The 24,821-nt window shown below is 43.1% G+C and overlaps 1 protein-coding gene across 1 annotated transcript in view; it reads left to right on the top strand.

Moving 5' to 3' along the window:
* TRMT1L (tRNA methyltransferase 1 like) overlaps positions 1-24,821 on the top strand; it is a 283,269-nt gene that overhangs the window by 227,768 nt on the left and 30,680 nt on the right. The window contains 2 exon segments of the mRNA XM_030206540.1: positions 13,240-13,397; positions 22,564-22,623. Of these exon segments, the coding sequence (XP_030062400.1) occupies positions 13,240-13,397; positions 22,564-22,623 (218 nt within the window).

The following is a 24,821-nucleotide window of genomic DNA, read 5'->3' as shown; positions in this document are numbered from 1 at the left end:
ACAATTCTTCAACCTATTGGACCCAAACCTGGAAGAATACCCCGCAGACCGCACCTGGTCACAATTTGCTACTCTCTCCACTGAATCGGTTACCCAAGCAATTCATAAATTCTCCAATACTCATTGTAAACTGGACACCTGCCCCAGTTACTTACTTAAATCAGCACCCAATCGCTTCATCGAAGACCTCACATCCTATCTAAACTGCGTGCTCCAACAAGGTCTGTTCCCCAAGGAACATGACAACATACTACTCACCCCACTACCAAAAGACACAAAGAAAAAAACGAACGACCTTACCAATTATCACCCAGTTGCATCCATCCCACTAGTAGTCAAACTGATGGAGAGTATGGTGACAAAACAGCTTATGGATTACATGGACAAGGTCTCATTATTGCATGATTCACAATTAGGATTTCGCCCTTCCTATAGCACAGAAACTACTAGTCACTCTACTGGCCAAATTCAAGCACGAAATTGCCACAGGTAAAAGCATATTCCTCCTCCAATTCGACATATCGAGCGCATTCGACATGGTAAACCACAACATACTTCTACGCCTCCTAGACCATTTCGGGATTGGAGGAAACACACTTAACTGGATCAAGGGCTTCCTAAGCACCAGAACATACCAAGTTAAATCAAAAACAAACATATCACCACCATGGAAAGCAGACTGTGGAGTACCTCAAGGATCTTCACTCTCACCAATACTATTCAACATAATGATGACCCCACTGGCCAAATCCCTATCCAACCGAAACCTTCATCCGTTCATATATGCAGATGATGTCACAATTTATATCCCTTTCAAACACGACCTAACAGAAATCACCGATGAAATCAAATGCGGTTTGGACTTGTGGGCAAATTCATTCCAACTGAAATTAAACACTGAAAAAACACACTGCCTCATCCTCTCATCCCAACATAATAAATATAAACCCACGACCTTAAACACCCCAGATTACACCCTCCCTATCTCAGACAGCCTCAAAATACTAGGCGTTACAATTGACTGCAATCTCACACTTGAGAGCCAAGTAAACTTCACTATAAAGAAAATGTTTCATTCAATGTGGAAGCTTAAGCGTATAAACCTTTTTTTCCCCCGAGAGAAGTTTTCCATAACCTAATACAATCAGTGGTAATGAGCCATGCAGATTACTGCAACGGAATATATGCGGGATGCAAAGAACAACTCATAAAGAAACTCCAGACAGCCCAAAACACGACAGCCAGGTTGATATTCAGTAAATCACGTTTCGAATCTGCCAAACCCCTCCGAGAAAAACTGCATTGGCTCCCTATCAAAGAACGTATCACCTTCAAAATCTGCACCTTGGTCCACAAGATTATCTATGGTGAAGCCCCAGGATACATGGTCAACCTGATTGACATTCCGGACAGAAACAGAACTAGAGCATCACACACGTACCTAAATTTCCACTACCCGAGCTGCAAAGGTCTCAGATACAAATTAACCTATGCATCAAACTTCTCCTACATAAGCACACAATTATGGAATATACTCCCAAAGACTGTGAAATCAATTTACGACCATCTAGACTTCAGGAGATCATTAAAGACCTACCTGTTCAGAAAAGCATTCCCCACCAATCTAACCTAGATGCCTCCAATATGCAAACCTCAAGCTGTACTGGACAATACATATTACATCCTATCCTTCATCCCTAGGCACCCAAATATATTAGTTTTACCTGACCCTAACATCAAATTGTATTTGTTTCCATACCGTTCTAGGCGATCGCCTTGACCAGTAAAATGTAAGCCACATTGAGCCTGCAAATAGGTGGGAAAATGTGGGATACAAATGCAACAAATAAATAAAATAAACCTAGAGGATGTAATGGGGCAATTTGACAAACTGAAGAGTAGCAAATGGACTGGATGATATTCATCCCAGAGTACTGATAGAATTGCAAAATGAACTGGCGGGGGAGACTGACTAAGATGGCGTCGAGAGCAGTCACATCTTGCTGAGCTCTGGGGAGTTTCCTTCTTTTTCTTTTTAATGGATTTCTTTCTCAATCATGCCTAAGAGGAAAGGGAAAATTAGAGGAGGTTTCTCCTCAGCCTCTTCTGACCCTACTCTGTGACAGGTACCGATCACAGCATTTACGACGCCGATTACTACACGGGGTGTTCCAGCGGCCGGTGCAGAGAGGAGCCCCGGCCAGGGAAGTGAATTATCACTTAGCCCACGAAGTCCAACGCGACAGGTTTTAGAGGCAGAGAGCAGGCTGGGAGAACAACTCACTAAACCGTCGGAAGAAGTGGCAGAGAAACGAGCAGAGGAGAAGCTCTCCCAGGCCATTGCACTGTCCTCAATGGGAGATTCTCCCGAAAATTTAAACCTCTCGCTTTCCTCTAAAGAAGTTGGGTTTAGAGAGATCGTCCCAGAGGAAAGTTCTGCTGCGATGCGGGATGAGGAAGCACGGCCTCTTCCTGAGACAGCCCTACTGACTTTAGAAAAACCAGCTAAGGTAACATTAGATTCTCTGTGGTCAGCAATGGAATCATTGCACAAGGTATGTCTTACCTTTGTTACTAATACAAGGTCTAATACCTGTAAGATAGACACTCTTCAATCTCAAATTGTCTCTCAAGAAATTAATCTTAAAAAGCTCGATGTTTCATTAACCCAAGTAAAAGAAATGGAGATTAAATTGCTTCAGAATGCTGATGGTAGTACATCGTAAACTAGAGAACTTAGAAAATGGGGCTAGATCATTGAACTTGAGACTTTTAAACTTTCCCTCTACAAAATATACCCCAACAAGAGAAATATTTCAGAAGTTTTTAAAAGAAGTTCTCCACTATTCTGAAAACGCATTTCCTCCACTACAGAAGCTTTATTATTTGCCTACTCGAGAAACCGGACCAGCAGTTCAATTGCCATTAAATGTTTCCTCTGAAAGTTTAGATGTATCTGCTCTTCTTGAGAACTCACAAGATGTAGTAGACTTTAGGTCTACCTTATTGGTTTCATTTGTTTTTCTTCAAGATAAAGAGGCAGTAATAAGACTTTATTTAAGACAATCAACTCCAGTTCTTTTCATGGGAGAAAAGGTCCAGATATTTCCGGACATATCTAGAGCGACACAGGAAAGAAGGAAGAGATTTCTGTCTATGAGACAAGAGACCTTGACTTTGGGAGCCAAATTCCAACTAAGGTTCCCTTGTAAATGTGTGATTCAATTAGAGGATATGACATATCATTTTTTTTTTAACCATTTCAACTTCGTACATTTATTGATGCAAGAATCCCTAAATGACTACAGAGATCTTATTGGATATTATATGTAGAAGTGATCGTTCTATCTAAAATGCTATCCTTTTTGATGTAATGTTGTTTTTCTTACTTAGTAGCAGGGGCGTAGCCACGGGTGGGCCTGGACGGGCCCAGGCCCACCCATTTTCCCTCCAGGCCCGCCCATCCTTCGTACGCTGTCGCTGCCCTTTTGTCCGGCGGTGGCAGCGTTCAGCGTTTACTTCCTGTACTGTGTTCTCCCCAGGCTCCGCTGCATCGTCCCAGTGGAATCCTTTTCGGCCGTCGCGCTGCGCTGCCATACACACAGGCAGCTTCGCTCCTCCCCCACCGCGATCATCCGGCCCTAACAGGAAGTGCATCAGAGAGGGCCAGAATGGATGCGGCGGGGGAGGAGCGAAGCTGCCTATGTGTATGGCAGCGCAGCGCGACGGCCGAAAAGGAAAAGGATTCCACTTGCAGGGACGATGCAGCGGAGCCTGGGGAGAAGACAGGGCAGGAAGGAAACGCTGAACGCTGCCTCCGCGGGACAAAAGGGCAGCGACAGCGCGGGAAGGATGTGGATTCGCTGGCCTGGGGGGGAAATGGCTGAGCTGCTGGGACATAGGAGGGAGAGGAGGAACGGACTTAAGGGAAGGAAGAGAGAGCTGCTGGGACATGGGAGGGAGAGGAAGAAGGGACTGGAGGGAAGGGAGAAGCTGCTAGGACATGGGAGGGAGAGGAAGAAGGGACTGGAGGGAAGGGAGAAGCTGCTGGGACATGGGAGGGAGAGGAAGAAGGGACTGGAGGGAAGGGAGAAGCTGCTGGGATATAGGAGGGAGAGGAAGAAGGGACTGGAGGGAAGGGAGAAGCTGCTGGGACATGGGAGGGAGAGGAAGAAGGGACTGACGGGAAGGGAGAGCTGCTGGGACATGGGAGGGAGAGGAGGAAGGGACTGGAGAGCTGCTGGACAAGGGAGGAAGAAGGGACTAGAGGGAAGGGAGAGAGCTGCTGGACATGAGATGGAGAGGAGGAGGGGATTGGATGGAAGGGAAAGGGCTGCTGGACATGGGAGGTAGAGGAGGAAGGGGCTGGAGAGCTGCTGGACAAGGAAGGAAGAGGAAGAAGGGACTAGAGGGAAGAGAGCTGCTGGACATGGGAGGATAGGGAGAGAAAGAGGTGAGATGGATGAAAGGATGCAGAGAGAAAGGGGAGAAACTAGAAGGATGTGGAGAGAGGGAGGAGACTGAACAGAAAAGGGTAGAGAGATAGGCACTGGATAGAAGGAGAGGGGAGATAGAGACACTAGATGGAAGGATCAGGGAGAGGGTAGATGAGTGGAAGGATAAGGAGAGAAAGAGGGAAGACACTGGATGGAAGGGTAGGGAAAAAAAGGAGACGCTGGATGCAAAAGAAAGAGGGAGAGGACAGAGTAGGGAAAGACTGGAGAATAAGAGGAAGGGGCATGTGGCGAACAAGGGTGAGGAAAAGATGAAAAGCCATAGGTGATGAATGGACAGGAAACCCTGGCAAGAGAAAGACGAAGGAAAGCGGAATCTAGAGACTGGGAGCAACACAATGAGAAAAAGTAAATGGCCATACAACAAAGGTAAAGAAAATAATTTTATTTTTAATTTAGGATAAAGTAATATGGTACCTGTGTTAATAAAGTTTCAGAGACCAATACTTCCTTCCTTAGGTCAGAAGAGGATACCGTAACAGCATTATACTGACCTGAGGCAGGAGGTTTTGGCCTCTGAAAGCTCACTGAAAAGTGTGACTAAATTTTGCTGGGGGAGGGGGGTAGAGAAAAAATTTGTGCCCACCCACTTTGGGTTCAGGCCCACCCAAAATTGGCAGTCTGGCTACGCCACTGCTTAGTAGCCTTATCCTCTTATAAGGATTTGTGTATCAGTCTCCCCTTTTTGTGGACTACTGCATAAAAATGAGAAGTTGGAAATGGGAAATTGTTTCCCTTAGTATATCGTTTCTTTGGAATATTATGGCATATTTCTTGACAAAGTTCGCTTTGGAGTTGTATATAAAAAATTATAAATGAAGAATAAAAAAAAACCGAACTGGCGTAACTATTTATCTTTAAAATAGAGTATGGTACCGGAAGATTGGAGGGTAGCCCATGTACTGCTGATATTTTAAAAAGGTTCCAGAGGGGACCCGGGAAATTATAGACCAAGTGAGCCTGACGTCGGTGCCGGGCAGAATGGTAGAGACTATTATAAAGAATAAAATTACAGAGCATATTCAAAAGCATGGATTAATGAGACAAAGCTAACATGAATTTAGTGAAGGGAAATCTTGCCTCACCAGTCTATTGCATTTCTTTGAAGGGGTGACCAAACGTGGATAAAGGTGAGCCGGTTGATATTGTGTATCTGGATTTTCAAAAAGCTCTTGACAAAGTACCTCATGAAAGACTCCAGAAGAAATTGGAGAGTCATGGGTAGGAGGTAGTGTCCTATTGTGGATTAAGAACTGGTTAAAGGATAGAAAACAAAGAGTAGAGTTAAATGGTCAGTATTCTCAATGGAGAAGGGTAGTTAGTGGGGTTCCCCAGGGGTCTGTGCTGGGACCGCTGCTTTTTAACGTATTTATAAATGATCTAGAGATGGGAGTAACTAGTGAGGTAATTAAATTTGCTGACGACACAAAGTTATTCAAAGTCGTTAAATCGCAAGAGGATTGTGAAAATTACAAGAGGACCTCACGAGACTGGGAGACTGGACGTCTAAATGGCAGATGATGTTTAATGAGAGTAACTGCAAAGTGATGCATGTTGGAAAGAGGAACCCGAACTATATAGCTACGTAATGCAAGGGTCCACGTTAGGAGTCACCAACCAAGAAAGGGATCTCGGCGTCGTTGTTGATGATACGTTGAAACCCTCTGCTCAGTGTGCGGCAGCAGCTAAGAAAGCAAATAGAATATTTGGTATTATTAGGAAAGGAATGGAAAACAAAAGTGAGGACGTTATAATACCTTTGTATCGGTCCATGGTGCGACCGCACCTCAAATATTGTGTTCAATTGTGGTCACTGCATCCCCCCAAAAATATATAGTGGAATTGGGAAAGATACAGAGAAGGGCGACGAAAATGATAAAGGGAATGGGACAACTTCCCTATGAGGAAAGGCTGAAGCGGCTAGGGCTCTTCAGCTTGGAGAAAAGACTGCTGAGGGGAGATATGATAGAGGTCTATAAAATGATGAGTGGAGTGGAACGGGTAGACGTGAATCGTTTGTTTACTCTTTTAAAAAATACTAGGACTAGGGGGCATGCGATTAAGCTACAAAGTAATAAATTTAATATGAATCAGAGAAAATGTTTCTTCACTGAACGTGTAATTAAACTCTGGAATTTGTTGCCAGGGAATGTGGTAAAGGTGGTTAGCTTAGCAGGGTTTAAAAAAAGGTTTGGACGGCTTCCTAAAGGAAAAGTCCATAGACCATTATTAAATTGATTTGGGGGCAATACACTGCTTATTTCTGGGATAAGCAGCATAAAATGTATTGAACTTTTTCAGGATCTTGCCAGGTATTTGTGACCTGAATTGTCCAATGTTGGAAACAGAATGCTGGGCTTGATGGATCTTTGGTCTGTCCCAGTGTGGCAATACTTGTGCACTTTTTACATCTTTATTTGGACATTGGCCAAGGGTATGACTCATGTGGTAGCACACCGTTTCTTGTGGTTGAGGGAGCTGAGTAGCAAATGTAGCTTCTGCAGCCTCTCCCTACCTCTTACCCTCATCTCCCCTTACGTTCCTATCCGTAATCTCTGCTCTCAAGACAAATCCCTCCTTTCAATACCCTTCTCCACCACCGCCAACTCCAGGCTTCGCCCTTTCTGCCACTCCTCACCCCATTCTTGGAATAAACTCCCTGAGCCCTTACGCCAGGCCCCCTCCCTGCCCATCTTCAAATCCTTGCTCAAAGTCCACCTCTTCAATGTCGCCTGTGGCACCTAACCACCACTATACCTCTATTCAAGAATTCTAGACTGCCCTAACTTGACATTTCATCCTTTAGATTGTAAGCTCCTTTGAGTAGGGACTGTCCTTTTTGTTTAAACTGTACAGCGCTGCATAACCCTAGTAGCGCTCTAGAAATGTTAAGTAGTAGTAGTAAGTAGTTTTTCCAAGGATAATTTATTGTTTGTGGAGGATTTAAAGAAGGTGGTGAAGAATTTAAAAGAATTCAATACACCATAGCTCCTAGAGGACCAATCGAGGTTAGCACACATTCAGTCAGCTAGGGGTCATTTCCAGGATTCCAGAATGTATAGGCCTAGCAGAGTGAGCAACTTTCAGCATGTAAGTTTTGGGTCCTGAATCCAGTCCTTTCATGGTAACAGGAGACTCCACAGAGAGTGATGGAGGTATTAGGTCTGCATAATGAGGTTTTGTGGGCCCACGCTCTGGTTCCCCCATTGGAGAATGTCTGAAGAGGTTTCTCCAAATAATCTTTGTACTTTGTATTGTTATTTGAATATTTTTACTTTGTAATCGTCTGTTGCTTGTGTTGGACTTACTCTTGCCATTCACCACCTTCAGTGAATTCCTTCAAAAAAGGTGGTAAATAACATAACATAACCTGATTTATATTCCGCTAATACCTTTCAGTTCCAAGTGTATTACACAACAAGAGTGCCAGATAACAAACTTCTGAGAAGATATCTATTCAAATTAGATATTTCCTAGATTGAACTTCTGAAATAACAAAGCTTTTAACTTTTTTCCAAATACAAGATATGAGTTGAGAGGATGAAAAAATTTTATCAAGTTCCTTCCAAAGTCTAGCAGCTTGAAATGTCAGGGTTAATTCCAACATTCTTAATCTTTTCTTACCTCTAAGTGAAGGAAAAGAAAACAGATAAACATAATTTGATCTTCTAAGTCTTGAAGAAATAGCATACTGGAAATGTGAATAAAGATAAAGAGGGAGGCTGATCATGCAGAGTCTTAAATAAGAAGCAGGCCAACTTAAAAAGATTCCTTGCCTCAATGGGCAACCATTGAAGTTAATCATAAAAAGAAGAAATACTATCATAGTTGGACAAACCAAAAATTAAACATTCAACCATATTTTGAACTGTTTGTAATCCCCTTTGGTACATCCCAAATAAGCTAAATTACAGTAGTCTAATTGTGAAAGTAATAATGCCTGGACTAAACTAGGTATGGAATCTGGTTTTACCATCAATACACAAAAATGTAGTCTTGTCAGTGTTAACCTTTAATTTTGATGAAACGTCCACCTCCCTAACAAGTCCATACAATATTGAACTCTAAAAGGATCAATCTCAGAGATGGTGTTAAATGGAATAAGAACTGAAATGTCATCTGCATAAATGTATGATAGAAAACCATTATTCTCCAGCATAAATCCAAATAAATAAATTTCAGATCAGTGGATACTTGAGGTGGTTCAAGATGGCTATGCTCCCAAGTTCACTTGACCTCTCCCCAACAGCTCGTAGAATCCCTTGCCTGTCGGCTACAAAGGCAGCAGTGCTCAAGTAAACTCTGGAAAAATTGATCCAATTCCAGGCAGTGTTACCAGTTCCTTTAGAGACGCAAGTAATGAGTCAATTTTCCATTTACTTTGTAGTACTCAAGTAGGAAGGGCCCTTTCAGCCCATATTGGATCTCAAACAAGTCAACGGTGTTGAGAGTTCCTTGATTTCACATGTGAATGCAATCTGTCATAGTAGCAGTCCAGCAAGGAGAGTTTCTCATGCTGCTGGATCTAATTAAGGTGTGCTTGCATATCCCCATTCACACAGTGCATTTTACAATCCTGGGAAAGCGTTTCCAGTTTTGTGCAATGCTATTTGGTCTGGCCGTGGCTCCGTGAACCTTTTCCAAGGTGATAATAGTCATAGCAGCAGCTTTGAAGAGAGTAGGTGGGTTAGTACATCTGTACTTGGACAGCTGTTTAAAAAGAACAAAATCATACCAAGAGAGCATGGAGGTCACTGCTCAGATGATAGGCCTTCTGGAAGAGTTGGACTGAGTGGTCAACACAGTGAAGAGCAAACTGGTTCTGGCTCAGAAAATAGGAGCCTTATTTGATACCCAGCAGGGCAAAGTATTTTTGACCCAAAAGAGGTAGTTGATGTTACATGATCAAATGCAGAAGCTACTTTGGAATTTTAAGCCAACAGCTTGGGATTACCTTCAGGTCTTGGAATCCATGGCGGCTGCTCTGGAGTTGATACCTTGAGCCAGAGTACAAATATACCTTTTTCAGAGATCACTACTGTTCTGTTGGTCACTGCAGAACCAATGTTGGGAGGAGCTGCTCCCTGAGAGGAGGTGAGGAGCAAGCCTGTCTTGGTAGTTACAGCCATTGAATCTGAGATGGAGAATGAATCTAAAGATGCTGGACTGGCTGCTAGTGACAACAGATACCAGCCTCAAATGATGGGATGGTCATTGTCAGGACAAGGTGGCTCGGAGATGATGGTCCACGGAGGAGGCCTCATGGCTGATGAATCGCTTGGAGACCAAAGCCATGTGCTTGGTACTGGAGGCCTTGCAGAGGTTGGTACAGGGCACAGCGGCATGCTTGTTGTTGGACAGTGCCATGGCAGTTGCTTATATCAATTGCCAGAAAGGCACCAAGTGCCAAGGACTAGCATGAGCATTCGAGATTTTGATGTCCTGGGCGGAACGCAAACTACTACCTCTGTCAGCCAGCAGTTCATTACATCATAGTGGAGACTATGCAGGTGGATTTCTTGAACAGGCATATCCTGGAGAGTGGAGTTTGGTGGGTGAGGTTTTCCAAGCCATAGTATGGAGGGGGGGGGGGGGGGGGATGCCAGTGATGGGTCTTATGGCAGTGGGACAAATTGCCAAGGTTCCCAGGGTTTTCAATCAAAAGCAAGAACCTCAAGCAAATGGTGTAAATACACTTATACAGTTGTGGCCTCAGGAGGAGTTATATAGCTTCCCTTCATGACAACAGCTGAATCGAGTCCTTCAGAGGGTAGAGGGTCATTGGGGTCCTATAGTGCTAATGATGCCAGATCGGCAAGGAAGCTCTGATATGGAGACATCATGAGATTACAGGCAGATGTGCAGCTAGAACTGCAGTCAGCAGAAGGCCTATTACTGTAAAGTTCAATTTCAGATGCCAGACATGGATCGATTTTGCCTTATGGCTTGGATCTTGAAAGGGTGTGATTGTGGAAGAGAAGATATGTTGTCACATTCAAAGACCACCTTGACTTTCTTAGCGTATGTTAAGGTGTGACAATTATTCATGCAGTATTGTAATAGTGTGAACAGCGTCAAGTGCCACCTTTGAGGTCTCTGTTGTGGTGATTTTAGATTTTCTGCAGGATGGTTTGGACAAAAGTTTGGCTATGGCATCACTGAATGTACTGATGGCGGTCATATTGTGCTATAGAGGTTTGATATGGGGTCAGTATCTGGCATCCCATGTCGATATGGTTAGGTTCATCACAGGCATGAAGTTGTTGAACCCTCCCAGGAGGTTGGTGGCACCTCCATAGGATCTGAATCTGGTCCTCTCTGTGATGATAAATGCATCAGTTGAGTCCCTGCAGGATCCCACCTTTAAAAATCTTTGAAAAGTGCATTACTTATGGTTATCTGTTCAGAGAGGAGGATTTTACAGCTGCAGGCCTTATCTTGTTGAGAACCATTCTTGGTCATGTCTTGGGAGAAGATGGTTCTTTGGCCAATTCCATTCTTTATCCTGAAGGTAGTGTCTCCTTTTCATCTTAATCAGGCCATTTCTCTTCTGGTGCTTCACTGAAATTCTGAACACAAAGTTTTGGACCGTCTTCATAGGCTAGACAGAAAAGGGCCTTGCACTGTTGGAGTATGGAAGCATTCCTGAGGTCAGACAGGTTATTTGTCCTGTTTGGAGGAAACAGGAAAGATGAGGCCACCTCTAAGGCAACTGTGGCCTGTTGAGTGATGGAGTCAATCGCATCCACTTACCTGCTTAAAGGTTGTTCAGTTCCTTTGGAATTTAAGGTACATTGTACAAGGGGACAGGCTTCATCTTGGGTAGAGCACAGCCTTATTCTCCCTCAGGATATTTGCAGAGTGGCCACGTGGTCATCCCTATATTCCTTTGTGCATCACTATAGTTTAGATGTGCAAGCAGCAGAAGATGCAGCCTTTGGTGCTAGGATTTAGAGGACTGGCCTGTCTAGTCTTTGTCCTTGAAGTTTACTGCTTTGGTAATTCCCATTTGTGGGCTGGTCTGTAAGGAGAGAGAAATTAGATCTTACCTGCTAATTTTCTTTCCTTTAGTCCCTCCAGACTGGTCCAGAACCTGCCATGTGGAGTGAAGTGTATTAAGCTAGGTGAAGGAGGTTGTAATTAATGGACCTTGGTTGCTACAGTTGAGGGTTGTTCCTGTATTGTCACTGTGGCCTTGTTCAGTTTGGATCAAAGTATTTTTACTTTTTCTTGTTCCCGGGGATTTTTGGGGAAACACTGTGTCTCTTATCTGCTTTTTCGAAATATTGGCTAGTGAGTGAATTCACAGGAAACTTTATACGATGATGTCACTAGTTCGTAGTTCTCAGTCTCCATCTACTGGCAGGAGAAGGCAGACCGACACGTCAGGACTGGTCTGAAGGGACTAATAGAAAATCAACAGGTAAGATATAATTTCTCCTTAGTGGTTGAAAGAGCCATTGCAGTTAGGTTATAGTCTGTGGTGGTTGGGGCTTCTATAATAAACAATGGAAGAATTTTTTTTTTTTTGGGGGGGGGGGGGGGGTGGGGTTGAATATGCAACAGGTGACCAAATAATTATGGCCAACAAGTGTGAATTTATGAACAGTGAGAAGTAACTGTAGAAAATTAATTTCATTGTATAGGAGCTGCATCCATTTGCCAGACATAAACTTCAATTGCCACATAGAGAATAGGGGCTTATGGTTGTGGACAGCACCTCGCAGTTAGCTGTCACCATTGCAAATAGCACAGATGCACTTACCGCCTCCTTACTATGTGGTTGGCCTTACCACCGGCTGACATTGCCCACCTCCAAACACTGGTGACTAGTAAAGGACAGGAGCCCTATCTGCTTCCTGGTCTAAAATAGCATCTCTGACCCCTAGTGATAGTCTTATGGTACTATCACTGGGGATCAAACTGCCAGATGAGAAACTTAACTGCAAAACTTTACTACTGCAACTAACATGTGGTAATTGTAAGAATTTACTGCAGTTTAGTAAACAGGCTCCTAACATTCTATTCTAGTAGTCATATTTCACATTCACAGTTTAATATGCCGCTAGTTAAAAATAATATCTAGGCATTTACATAAAATAAATTTGAAGGTGTGGATTGGAGAGGAGAACCATGAGGAATCCTAGGTTACACATTTTAAAACACACATGCATATCTATATCTATCTATCTATCCATAAAAATCTATATGGTGAGGGTATATTTTTTTATTTTATTTTAAATTTTTGTTACATTTGTACCCCGCGCTTTCCCACTCATGGCAGGCTCAACGCGGCTTACATGGGGCAATGGAGGGTTAAGTGACTTGCCCAGAGTCACAAGGAGCTGCCTGTGCCTGAAGTGGGAATCGAACTCAGTTCCTCAGTTCCCCAGAACCAAAGTCCACCACCCTAACCACTAAATAGCTTATCAGATAAGTAATATTACAATCAGAAAAGAGAAAGAATCACATCAAGGAGTCTGTTAAGCCTTTGAAATGGTAAGTAGGGAAGGGGAAGACACGTAAGGGAGGAGGGTTGTGAGAATGGTAGGTAAAAACATAAGTAAGAATGCTACTCCAAAATGATGACATTAAAAGAAAGACCTAGGGGCGTTCATTAATAGAAGGATGCATATTTACTGCTGAGCTCTTGGGGCTTTCCTTATTCTGCTGCTTTATGCTGTAAAACTACTAAAGGAACTTCTGTTTTCTACCCTTGTTTTAGGTCTGGCAATATTTTTAATTCTGGATTCTTGAAAAGAATGCTGTGCGAATCTGTTCGGTACGGAATCAAAGAAATTCAGGGATTATTAAAGACGTTAATCTGTGAAGCAGATTGTACAATTCAAAAATCATTTTGTCTTCAATCATACCAGGACCAAGGTGAGACAAAGTGACAGAATGTGTCCTTCCAAAAGAAGATGCTCTTTAGTAATATCTGTGAATTATTGTCCAGAAATCTACCATTCTTTACCATCCTGCTAGACCAGTCCAGATGAGCAGGGTATTCTCCCTATCCTGCAGACATTTCTGTGATGTCATTACTAGTATAAGGAGAATGTAGCCCAGGAAATTGTCAGTAGTTCTCTGTCTCCAGCAGATGGTACAGATAGATGTGCCAAGCAAGTAACAGTAGAGCCTCTCCACAGACACTCGCCACTACCCGGAGGCTTCAGGACAGGAGATTTTGCTGTTTGACAACTTCTCTAGGAACACGCATTGAATGATAAATTCCTAGACCCTTGATGCAGGCCAGTTAGGCCAAAACACGAGTCGTTGTTTTAGAAGAACGTTTTAATAAAGACATTTCTGAACACCATCTGCGAGAGGTCCCCTTGCTCTACTGTTACTTGCTTGGTGTTTTCCCTTCAGTGGAGCAACTTGACTTCTGTTTGTGATTGGCATAGATAGATGTGCAGCAGAATGAGGGTAGTTCTTTGGGCCTGGCTTCCAGGGGTAGGTAGTAAGTGTCTCAACTGTGGGCCTTTCTCCTAATTGAACAAGTGGAGTCCTCCCCCCTTTCCCCTGGGAACCCCAATACTAGCCTTCAGACCTTGATTTGGTGAGCTGGTGTCTGACTATTAAGTGAAACCTGAGGGAGTCAGAGCCCCAGGCCTCGACCTGCGGGCCTGAACTTGATGAGGCTGGGGCTGGCAGGAAGTCTATGGGACCAATGTCAGTGATGGGTACGTAGTTAGAGGGATTTCCTCATCTGCAGTGGTCTCAATAAGGGGCTCACTGCTTTGCTGCATGTAATAGTTTCACAAAAGAAAAAAGAAGCAAAGAGAGGCTTTAGGAGAGCTCTCTGATGCAGCCTGCACCAGCAGCAATTGGTGGCGAAAGTTCAAGGGACTTCCCTTTGCTTTGTGGAGAGAGAAGTTCCCTGTCAGGGTCAGCAGTACTGAATTACAGAGCCACCCCAGGGGATCGTTTTTCAATGCAGTAGTCAGAGGAGGCCAGAGGATGTTTTCTATGGCCAGCTCCAGCATTGGGTGGGAGGGAATACGGGGAGCAATTGTTGCTGTTCTGTTGTAATAGTAACATAGTAGATGACGGCAGAAAAAGACCTGCATGGTCCATCCAGTCTGCCCAACAAGATAAACTCATATGTGCTACTTTTTGTGTATACCTTACCTTGATTTGTATCTGCCATTTTCAGGGCACAGACCGTAGAAGTCTTGCCCAGCACTAGCCCCACCTCCCAACCACCATCCCCGCCTCCCCCCATCGGTTCTGTCACCCAATCTCGGCCAAGCTTCTGAGGATCCATTTCTTCCGAACAGGATTCCTTTATGTTTATCCCACGCATGTTTGAATTCCGTTACCGTTTTCGTCTCCACCACCTCCCGCGGGAGGGCATTCCAAGTATCTACCACTCTCTATTCAGTTGGCAGTGATCAGCGTTTTGCAGACTACCACCAGCATTAAACCCGGAAATTCAATACTGGGCCACGTCTGGGCAGTGGTATTGAATTTCCAAGTTTGTGGAGCCAGTTAATGCATAGCCAGTTAAGTGCGATATTCAGCACTTAACTGGCTATGGGTTACCGCATAAACATAGGACTGACTTTTATGCGATCCTATTTATGCGGTTAACCTGGCTGGTTAAGTGCTGAATATCAGCACTTAACAGGCCAAGTCTCAACTCCACCCCTGAAACACCCCCAAAATAGACTGTTTTGAATTTGGTGCTACCCAGTTATTTTTAGCAGCACTGACTGGTTAAGTGCTGCTGAAAATTAGCAGTTAGCCCTGAACAGGCCATTTTAACCTGCCAGGAGCTGTTTCTGGGCAGTTAAATCATTTTGAATATCAACCCCTATTGTGTATTTCTAGACCAACTTTCCAATGTTAATTTCCTTGGTATCAATAACAGACCAGTCCAGAACTTGTGGGAAGGACAATGGTTTTTCAGCTCCTGATAGGTTTCTTTTTATATTCTTTTCTCTGGATATTCAGCTCCTTCAGGACGTCTATTATAGTTATAGTATTCCTTTCATAGATGTACTTTGGTGTTAGGCTGTTGCCTGGAAAGACCCATTCAAGACAAATCACCAGTTGGGTTTGTTTCTTGCTTACACATCTCTTCCATGGTCTATCAATGCTATTTTCTATTATTCCTACTTATCATAAGACTTGCTTCCTTCTCTTCCATACCCTTTGTCTTTCTAGAGTTCTTCTGATTGCTCTTGGTTCTTTCTACTGGGTTCCACTGGAAAGAATTGCTAAGGCTATTTCAGTTTACTCTTTTTTTTTGTTTGTTTGTTTTTGAGTGTTTCAATCTTTTGGTCCCGCCTTAAGTTGGGGACACTGCTTTGCTACATCCCATTGGCCTGATAGAATGCTATGGACGGAAAAATTATGTCTTGCCTGATAGCTTTCTTTCCTAGTCTTATCAGACCAGTCCAGAATCCCTCCCTGGTTGATTGATTAATTTTATTTTCGTTAGAAGCTATATTTTTCAGATATCACTGATTCTTTTACGTTTTTCTAATCTATTGTGAACACCACTTGGTACTCTCTAGCCCTGATATTGTCCTTTCTTGGACAAAACACAGCCAGTGTTAGGCTTGCTTGTTTGTTTGTTTTTTTATTCCATTAATAAAGTTGCTTGAAGTTTATATTCCTGAGACTGATCTGCTTTTGTTCACCGCCAGTTAATTTCAGGGATAGGAAACAGAGAGTGGGGTTAAATGGGCAGTATTCACAATGGAGAAGGGTAGTTAGTGGGGTTCCTCAGGGGTCCGTGCTAGGACCGCTGCTTTTTAATATATTTATAAATGATATAGAGTTGGGAGTAACTAGTGAGGTAATAAAATTTGCTGATGACACAAAGTTATTCAAAGTCGTTAACTCGCGACAGGATTGTGAAAAATTACAGAAGGACCTTACGAGACTGGGAGATTGGGCGGCTAAATGGCAGATGACGTTTAATGTGAGCAAGTGCAAGGTGATGCATGTGGGAAAAAAGAACCTGAATTATAGCTATGTCATGCAAGGCTCCACGTTAGGAGTTACGGACCAAGAAAAGGATCTGGGTGTCATCGTCGATAATACACTGAAACCTTCTGCTCAGTGTGCTGCTGCGGCTAGGAAAGTGAATAGAATGTTGGGTATTATTAGGAAAAGTATGGAAAACAGGTGTGAGGATGTTATAATGCCATTGTATCGCTCCATGGTGCGACCGCACCTTGAGTATTGTGTTCAATTCTGGTCGCCGCATCTCAAGAAAGATATAGTAGAATTGGAAAAGGTGCAGCGAAGGGCGACTAAAATAATAGCAGGGATGGGACGACTTCCCTATGAAGAAAGACTAAGGAGGCTAGGGTTTTTCAGCTTGGAGAAGAGACAGCTGAGGGGAGACATGATAGAGGTATATAAAATAATGAGTGGAGTGGAACAGGTGGATGTGAAGCGTCTGTTCACGCTTTCCAAAAATACTAGGACTAGGGGGCATGCGATGAAACTACAGTGTAGTAAATTTAAAACAAATCGGAGAAAATGTTTCTTCACCCAACGCTTAATTAAACTCTGGAATTCATTGCCGGAGAACGTGGTGAAGGCGGTTAGCTTAGCAGAGTTTAAAAAGAGGTTAGACGGTTTCCTAAAGGACAAGTCCATAGACCGCTACTAAATGGATTTGGGAAAAATCCGCAATTCCAGGAATAACATGTATAGAATGTTTATACGTTTGGGAAGCTTGCCAGGTGCCCTTGGCCTGGATTGGCCGCTGTCGTGGACAGGATGCTGGGCTCGATGGACCCTTGGTCTTTTCCCAGTGTGGCATTACTTATGTACTTAGATATTCAGTTCTAGAAACAGTACATGCCCCAGCATTGAATATCCAAGATTCGTTCAGCTTTCATCTGTGAGCAGCTTACAAGCTGCTTTACTGCTGAAGGCTGAATATTACCCCCTCAGTTTCTCAAAAAGATTAGAACATCCTTTCCTCATATAAGTGAAGAGGTTGGACAGATCCAGTTGCAGAAGTTGAGTTTGCAGTGGGAATTAAAGCGCTTCCTCTGACAAAGATCCCCAGCTCTGGACTCATGGCAGAATTCTATCAAATATTTTCTGCAAAACTAGCACTGAGACTTAATAAGCTATTCTCTGACCTTTATATGTATGAAGAAACCTCCAGGTCGTTTTTTTTTTAAAGCATAGGTGATCATTGGCGCCGACTCCGTGGGTGCTGTGGGTGCTCGATCACCCCCAATATTTCCCCGCCGGAACAGGAAATTCCCCAGTAGCCAGCCCGCTGCCCAACCTCTTCTCCCACTCCCACAACAGTCCTTCGCCTGCCTCTCACCTTCCTGCATGCCGCCCATAACTTAAAAGTCATCTTACCGGGGTCCCGGCGGCAGCAGTAGTGAAAGGCGAGCACGAGCAGGCTCGTCGAGTCGGCGCTTCAGCCTGCCTTCCCTTCTCGTTGCTCTCAGCTCTGCCTCTGGTCCTGCCCTTGCAGAAACAGGAAATGAGGACGGGACCAGAGGCAAAGCTGAGAGCAACGAGACGGGAAGGCAGGCTGAACTTAGCGCCGACTTGCTGAGCCTGCTCGTGGTCGCCTTTCACTACTGCTGCCGCCGGGACCCCGGTAAGATGACCTTTAAGTTATGGGCGGCATGCAGGAAGGCGAGGGACGTGCGAAGGACTGTTGTGGGAGTGGGAGAAGAGGTCAGGCTGGAACTCGAGTCAGAGGGAGGGGCTGGAACTCGGAGAGAGGAAGGGTGTCTGGAACTCGGAGGGAGCGTCTGGAACTCTGAGGAGAGGGGGGGCTGGAACTCTGAGGAGAGGGAGGGGGCCTGGAACTCTGAAGAGAGGGGAGGCTGGAACTCTGAGGAGAGGGGGGGGAGAAATGCACCACCTGTAAAAAAAAAAAAAAAATTAAGCACCCCCAATCATTTTAAAAAGTTGGCCCCTATGCAGGTGATATTGGTATTAGAGAAACCTGGGAAAGACTCCATATTATCTAAGACCTATTTCACAAATTTAACATCAGCTGTAAGATATATTTAAAATTCTGGCAAGCGATTTGAATAAGGTACTAGTCTCCATAATTCATCAAGATTAAAATGGTTTTATGTCAGATCCACTGCAGATAACACTCAGCTGTTTTGCAGTATCGTTTTGGTGCAGTTCAAATTGATGTCTCTCTGCTAGCAGTCTTGTTTGACACCGAAAAAGCATTTGATCAAATCAAATGAGTATACTTATTCAATGTACTTCACTGGTTCAGATTTGGTCCATTATTCATACAGATGGTCTATCAGTTTTATGCAGGGTACCTGTGGCCAAGATTTTGCTTAACGGTTTACTGTTCTCACTAGTTAACTTAAAAAGAGGAACTAGACAAGGTTGTCTTCTATCACTCCTACTAAAGCAGTGGAACTTTTAGACATTGCTATTCATCAAGATTCAGATGCTGAGCGTATTATATCTTCTCCGAGGACAAGCAGGCTGCTTGTTCTCACGACTGGGTTGACGTCCACGGCAGCCCCCACCAACCGGAACAAAACTTTGCGGGCGGTCCCGCACGCAGAGCACGCCCACCGCGCATGCACGGCCGTCTTCCCGCCCGTGCGCGACCGTTCCCGCTCAGTTTCTTTCGACCCCAATAGGAAAGGGGTCGCTGTCGGGAAACGCACCATCTCCAATTGGCTAGCAGATTGCATTTCCTTCACTTACGCCCAGGCTGGGCTGACTCTTGAGGGTCATGTCACGGCTCATAGTGTCAGAGCCATGGCAGCGTCGGTGGCCCACTTGAAGTCAGCCACTATTGAAGAGATTTGCAAGGCTGCGACGTGGTCATCTATCCACACATTCACATCACATTACTGCCTCCAGCAGGATACCCAACGCGACAGTCGGTTCGGGCAGTCGGTGCTGCAGAATCTGTTTGGGGTTTAAATCCAACTCCACCCTCCAGGACCCGAATTTATTCTGGTCAGGCTGCACTCTCAGTTAGTTGTTCTTCGTAGGTCAATTTCTGTTATGCCCTCGCCGTTGCGAGGTTCAATTGACCTGGGTTCTTGTTTTGAGTGAGCCTGAGAGCTAGGGATACCCCAGTCGTGAGAACAAGCAGCCTGCTTGTCCTCGGAGAAAGCAAATGATACATACCTGTAGCAGGTGTTCTCCGAGGACAGCAGGCTGATTGTTCTCACCTGCCCTCCCTCCTCCCCTTTGGAGTTGCGTTTTTACTCATTTTTGCTTGTCATTCAACTGGGCGGGAACGGTCGCGCACGGGCGGGAAGACGGCCGCGCATGCGCGGTGGGCGTGCCCTGCGTGCGTGACCGCCCGCAAAGTTTTGTTACGGTTGGTGGGGGCTGCCGTGGACGTCAACCCAGTCGTGAGAACAATCGGCCTGCTGTCCTCGGAGAACACCTGCTACAGGTATGTATCATTCGCTTTCTAAGACCCACTGTAAAAACTTCATCTATACAGATGATATGGCCTACATTACTATAGTTTCGAAGCCCAGATTGTTAGAATTGATGAAGGAGTTCTTCCAGCTTTCTAATTATAAAGTTATTGGGATAATTGTATAGCAGTTCTGTTGAATAAATATGCAATGAGAGCAAGTTTCTTAATTTCCAATTCAGTGGAATAGTAGTAACTCCATCATATATTTTGGGGTCTGGTTCAATCCCACTATAGAAGAGATGTCAAGGAATATAGAGCGTTTGAAATCCATAATTCAAAAATATATTCATTCTTGGTCTCCACTCTTTTTAACATGGTGGGGCCAACTTAAGATCATCAAAAATGATTTTTTATTTTGGGGATAATCATGTTTTAAGCGCAATACTCTCTTTCATCTTTCAATATAGTTTCTGTGCCAAAATTAAAGCGATGTTGCATAAAAGTTTTATGTACATATATAATGATGTGGGAGAAGTTCACATAAAACTCCAAAAAGGTACAAAAGAACCCACACACATACTTTTTTAAAAACTTTTATTTATAGGATTTTTAAATAGAATATGACAGAAAAGCCACGTCATTGGGAAAAACAATATATGTTTGAAATAAAAGTAAAACTATTACTCAAAGTCAAAGGGAAACTAATTAACTTCATACTCTGTAGTCAGTCTACAAATCAAGGGGAGAAACTTCTATAAGACAGAGAACAATTACTGAGTAGTAATAAAGAAAATAAAGGTGGATTCTCAATGGCAGACCAAATGAATTTTCATATCAGGGTAGGAGAAGACGAACCTGGCGGGGGGGGGGGGGGGGGGGGGGGCAATCTGTAAGAACTGTGGCCTTAAAAGTGAAAACTGTTGCCTTTTCTTTTGAGTAGCGCTTGAGACATCCAGAAACATACATAAACAGTAACATCTCTATATTTAAAAAACAATTTAAGCAGCCAGTCTCAGTCTGAATGTAATGCTAGCTGTACCACAGCCTCCATATCCAAACTCTCAAGGAAATTTGTCAAATCAAGGCTGTCAGCAGACAACTCTTGCTGTGTAGAAACAGGCTTCTTTTTGCCCTCAGGTAAATATATCTTAGAGATAGGAGGATGGGAGACAAGTGGGCCCTTCAGCATCTCAGACAAATAGCACTTAAACATATCCAGAGGAGAAGCAGCAAAAGCCTTAGGGAAATTAATCACTCTAAGGTTTTGACGTCTAACAGAGTTCTCCAAGTTTTCCAGTTTCTGATGGATATTTCCACTCTATTTCATCCATGTGAGATCCCGTGTTTTAAGGGGTTCCTGCTTAGCATCAAAATGTCCAAGTTTAACCTTCATATCAATTATCTTTTCCAAAGCTGTTTTTTCAGTAACCATAGTAGAACACTGGAAAGCAATAGTTCAAATCTGAGCACTCCATACAATTCTTAATATGAACGAATCTTCAGACGGTGATCTCAGCATATTCAGCCTTTTGCTGGTTTAACACTGACTTCTTCATAGATCCATTTTCTATTTTCTGTATAATTTTTTGATTTAACATAACTTTTCAAACACACAGATTTCCAATCATAAAAATACATTTATCTTAATGACTAAATTCCAAGTGTAGGCAACTTCCTGACATGATCGTGTTTTGTCTTAACTGCATGGGGGCAGATAATCCTTTAGAAAAGACAAAGCAGTAAAGATCGAAAACTCTTCTATGGTTTCAACATATTTAAGATGCAAAATCATACCTTCACATGCACACTCTCTCAAAAGTCATTTTTAGTTTAAACGGTCCTATTGGTATCTTCAAGATGGCAGCAGTGTCCTTCCATTGCCATATTTATGCATATCAGCTGACCAATTCCCCAGTGGCATCACACCAACATCATGAAAAGGGCTGAAATAAGGGACAACTTAAAGTGATGTGACATTATATAAGAGAATTATATAAGATCCAGCTCTTCTTAAGGCAAAATGGTTACTAATGACTGGTACATAGCTTTGTTAATATATTTCTTGCATTTCTTTCTCCTCTTATTGTCTGAATTAAACATAGTAACAAATAAATAAATGTTTTAGTACCAATGATTTTCCTGTTGGTACTCATAATCATTGTTTTAAAGAGTGGCATCTGGTGGTCAGATTCAGGGCTCATTACAGCAGGGTTCCAGAAAAAGCTGCAGTGTCTGGCCCCCAGCCAAGGACCATCACTGCAGACTACTTATGTTGGGGTTTAATAAGATAGGAGCAAAAACTCACGAGTAGTCACAGAAGAAGGTCCAGTCCTAGTTGTGCTTGAACTTGGAAGTACCAGGGAACAGGAGGAAACTGTCAGATCTAGAAAATTAAAAGGAAATTTATACCATTTTACCAACCCTGTTAAGTCTATGAAACAGGTAGAATATGAAGTGATATTATGAAGTGATATTATGTTCTTATTTCAAATACAATGGCCTACCCATACACGGTATTTTCTTAGGGAATTTGTCAATATCCAGGATATCTAAATTCAAGATTACTTTGAGAGTGATGCATGTCATTCTCTTGTTTATATGCTTCATCATAAAGGGAATTTCATAAGAGCAAGTTCTGCTTGTCATCTTTTAGGGAATTGTGTTCAATTTATTTATATTCTGTTATAGGGGAGAGTGGTGTTATTATCAGAAGACCAGACATTCCTACAGAGTATCGGTCTCAGCAAGGTACTGCTTTTGTGCTTATCAATTATTATTGCATTTTGTAGAACAGTTCTGTTTTAATCATTTCCCATAATGAATGAAATTCCCTAATATTTTTATTTATTTATTTACAAACGTATATACCGCACTTATCACTAAAGTTTTAGGAGGCTCATAACTCCCCATACATAATGAATTCTAAAATTTATAATAAACATGTTATAAGTACATAAGTATTGCCACACTGGGACTGAACAAAGGTCTATCAATCCCAACATCCTGTTTCCAACATTGGCCAATCCAGGTCACAAATACCTGGCAAGATCCCGAAAACGTTCAATATGTTTTATGCTGCTTATCCCAGAAATAGCAGTGGATTTCCCCCAAGTCAATTTAATATTGGTCTATGGACTTTTCCTTTAGGAAGCTGTCCAGACCTTTTTTAAACCCCGCTGTTATAAATAGCCACCAGATAACAGGGACCTATACCAAAATAGGACTCACAAATTCAGATTGATGAACCAAGGCTTAATTAATTAATTTATTGTTCAAAAATCCAAATTCATCCTTGCAAGAATGGGTGTGTCTCTGTGTCTCTAAAATGCAAGCCAGTACACACACACACTTCCATAAGATTCTACAGATTTTATAGTTACATTTAACTGTCTGCCCTTAAGTTTTCTCATTGGACACTGATCACATGCCTGTCTTTGTTAGTTCGTCTGCTAGTGTACTGCTAGCATCTGGAATTTCTCACTCTTCCCCCCCCTAACTCCCCCCTCCCCTCTGTGTTCTTTGTTTATAGTTCCCTGCTATCTGGCAGATGTTAGTTAGGCCTTGGGCTGATATAACCCCCCTTTCCTGTCCTCCTTTATGGTCTTATGCTACAGTTTATCTCAGCTCTGGGGCCTGACTTTGAAGTTTGCAGGCAAGCAGTGTGTGAGCTTTTACACCCCTCCTCCTGTCTCTTTCACACAGGTCCTTTGTTTAATGACTCAGACAGCTAAGCTATAATATAATACTTTCTTTTAGAGACAGCTTAACTAGGGCCTATATTCTACATTTGCAACTATGTTATATGAAAATGCAATATATTTAAACATTTCTTACACCGCTAAGCTAACCGCCTTTACATTCCGGAGTTTAATTACACGTTGAGTGGAGAAATATTTTCTCTGATTCATATTAAATTTACTACTTTCTAGCTTCATCACATGCCTCCTAGTTAGTCCTAGTATTTTTGGAACGTAAACAAACGATTTACGTCTACCCAAATCCACTCCACTCATTATTTTATAGACCTCTATCATATCTCCCCTCAGCCATCTTTTCTCCAAGCTGAAGAGCCCTAGACACTTTAGCCTTTCCTCATAGGGAAGTCGTCCCATCCGCTTTATCATTTTCGTCGCCCTTCTCTGTACCTTTTCTAATTCCACTATATCTTTTTTGAGATGCGGCGACCAGAATTAAACACAATATTCAACGTTTGGTCGCACCATGGACCGATACAAAGGCATTATAATGTCTTCACTTTTGTTTTCCATTCCTTTCCTAATAATACCTAACATTCTATTTAAGCACACTGAGCAGATGGTTTCAACATATCATCAACAACGCCAAGATCTCTTTCTTGGTCGGTAACTCCTAACATGTAACCTTGAATTATTACATAGCTATATTTCGGGTTCCTCTTTCCCACACGATTCACTTTGCACTTTGCTCACATTAAATGTCATCTGCCATTTAGATGCCCAGTCTCGTAAGGTCTTCTTGTAATTTTTCACAATCCTCTTGCGATTTAGCAACTTTGAATAACTTTGTGTCGTCAGTAAATTTAATTACCTCACGCCCATCTCTAGATCATTTATAAGTATGTTAAAAAGCAGCTTCCCACACAGAACCCTGGGGAACCCCACTATCTACCCCTCACCATTGAGAATACTGACCATTTAACCTGTTTTCTATCCTTAGAAGCCCTGGTCGTCCAGCAGTGAGGTCAGCCAGGAGCGATCCCCATTCCTGCCCATGTAGGTTCCACTTTCAAAATGGCTGCCGTAAGCTCTGGCAGCAGTTTCATAAGGCGCCACTAGAGTTTGTGGCAGCCATTTTGAAACAGGAGCCCTCATGGGCTGGAGTGAGTGGGGATTGCTGGTGTCTTAAACTCACCACTGGACCACCAGGGTTTTTAAGGTAGACCGGTGGGGGGGGGGGGGGGGGCTTCC

This window comes from Microcaecilia unicolor, chromosome 6 (assembly GCF_901765095.1).
Source record: "Microcaecilia unicolor chromosome 6, aMicUni1.1, whole genome shotgun sequence".
NCBI lineage: Eukaryota > Metazoa > Chordata > Amphibia > Gymnophiona > Siphonopidae > Microcaecilia > Microcaecilia unicolor.
Note: the sequence above shows the minus strand (reverse complement) of the source record. Positions and strands in the feature narration are given on the sequence as shown.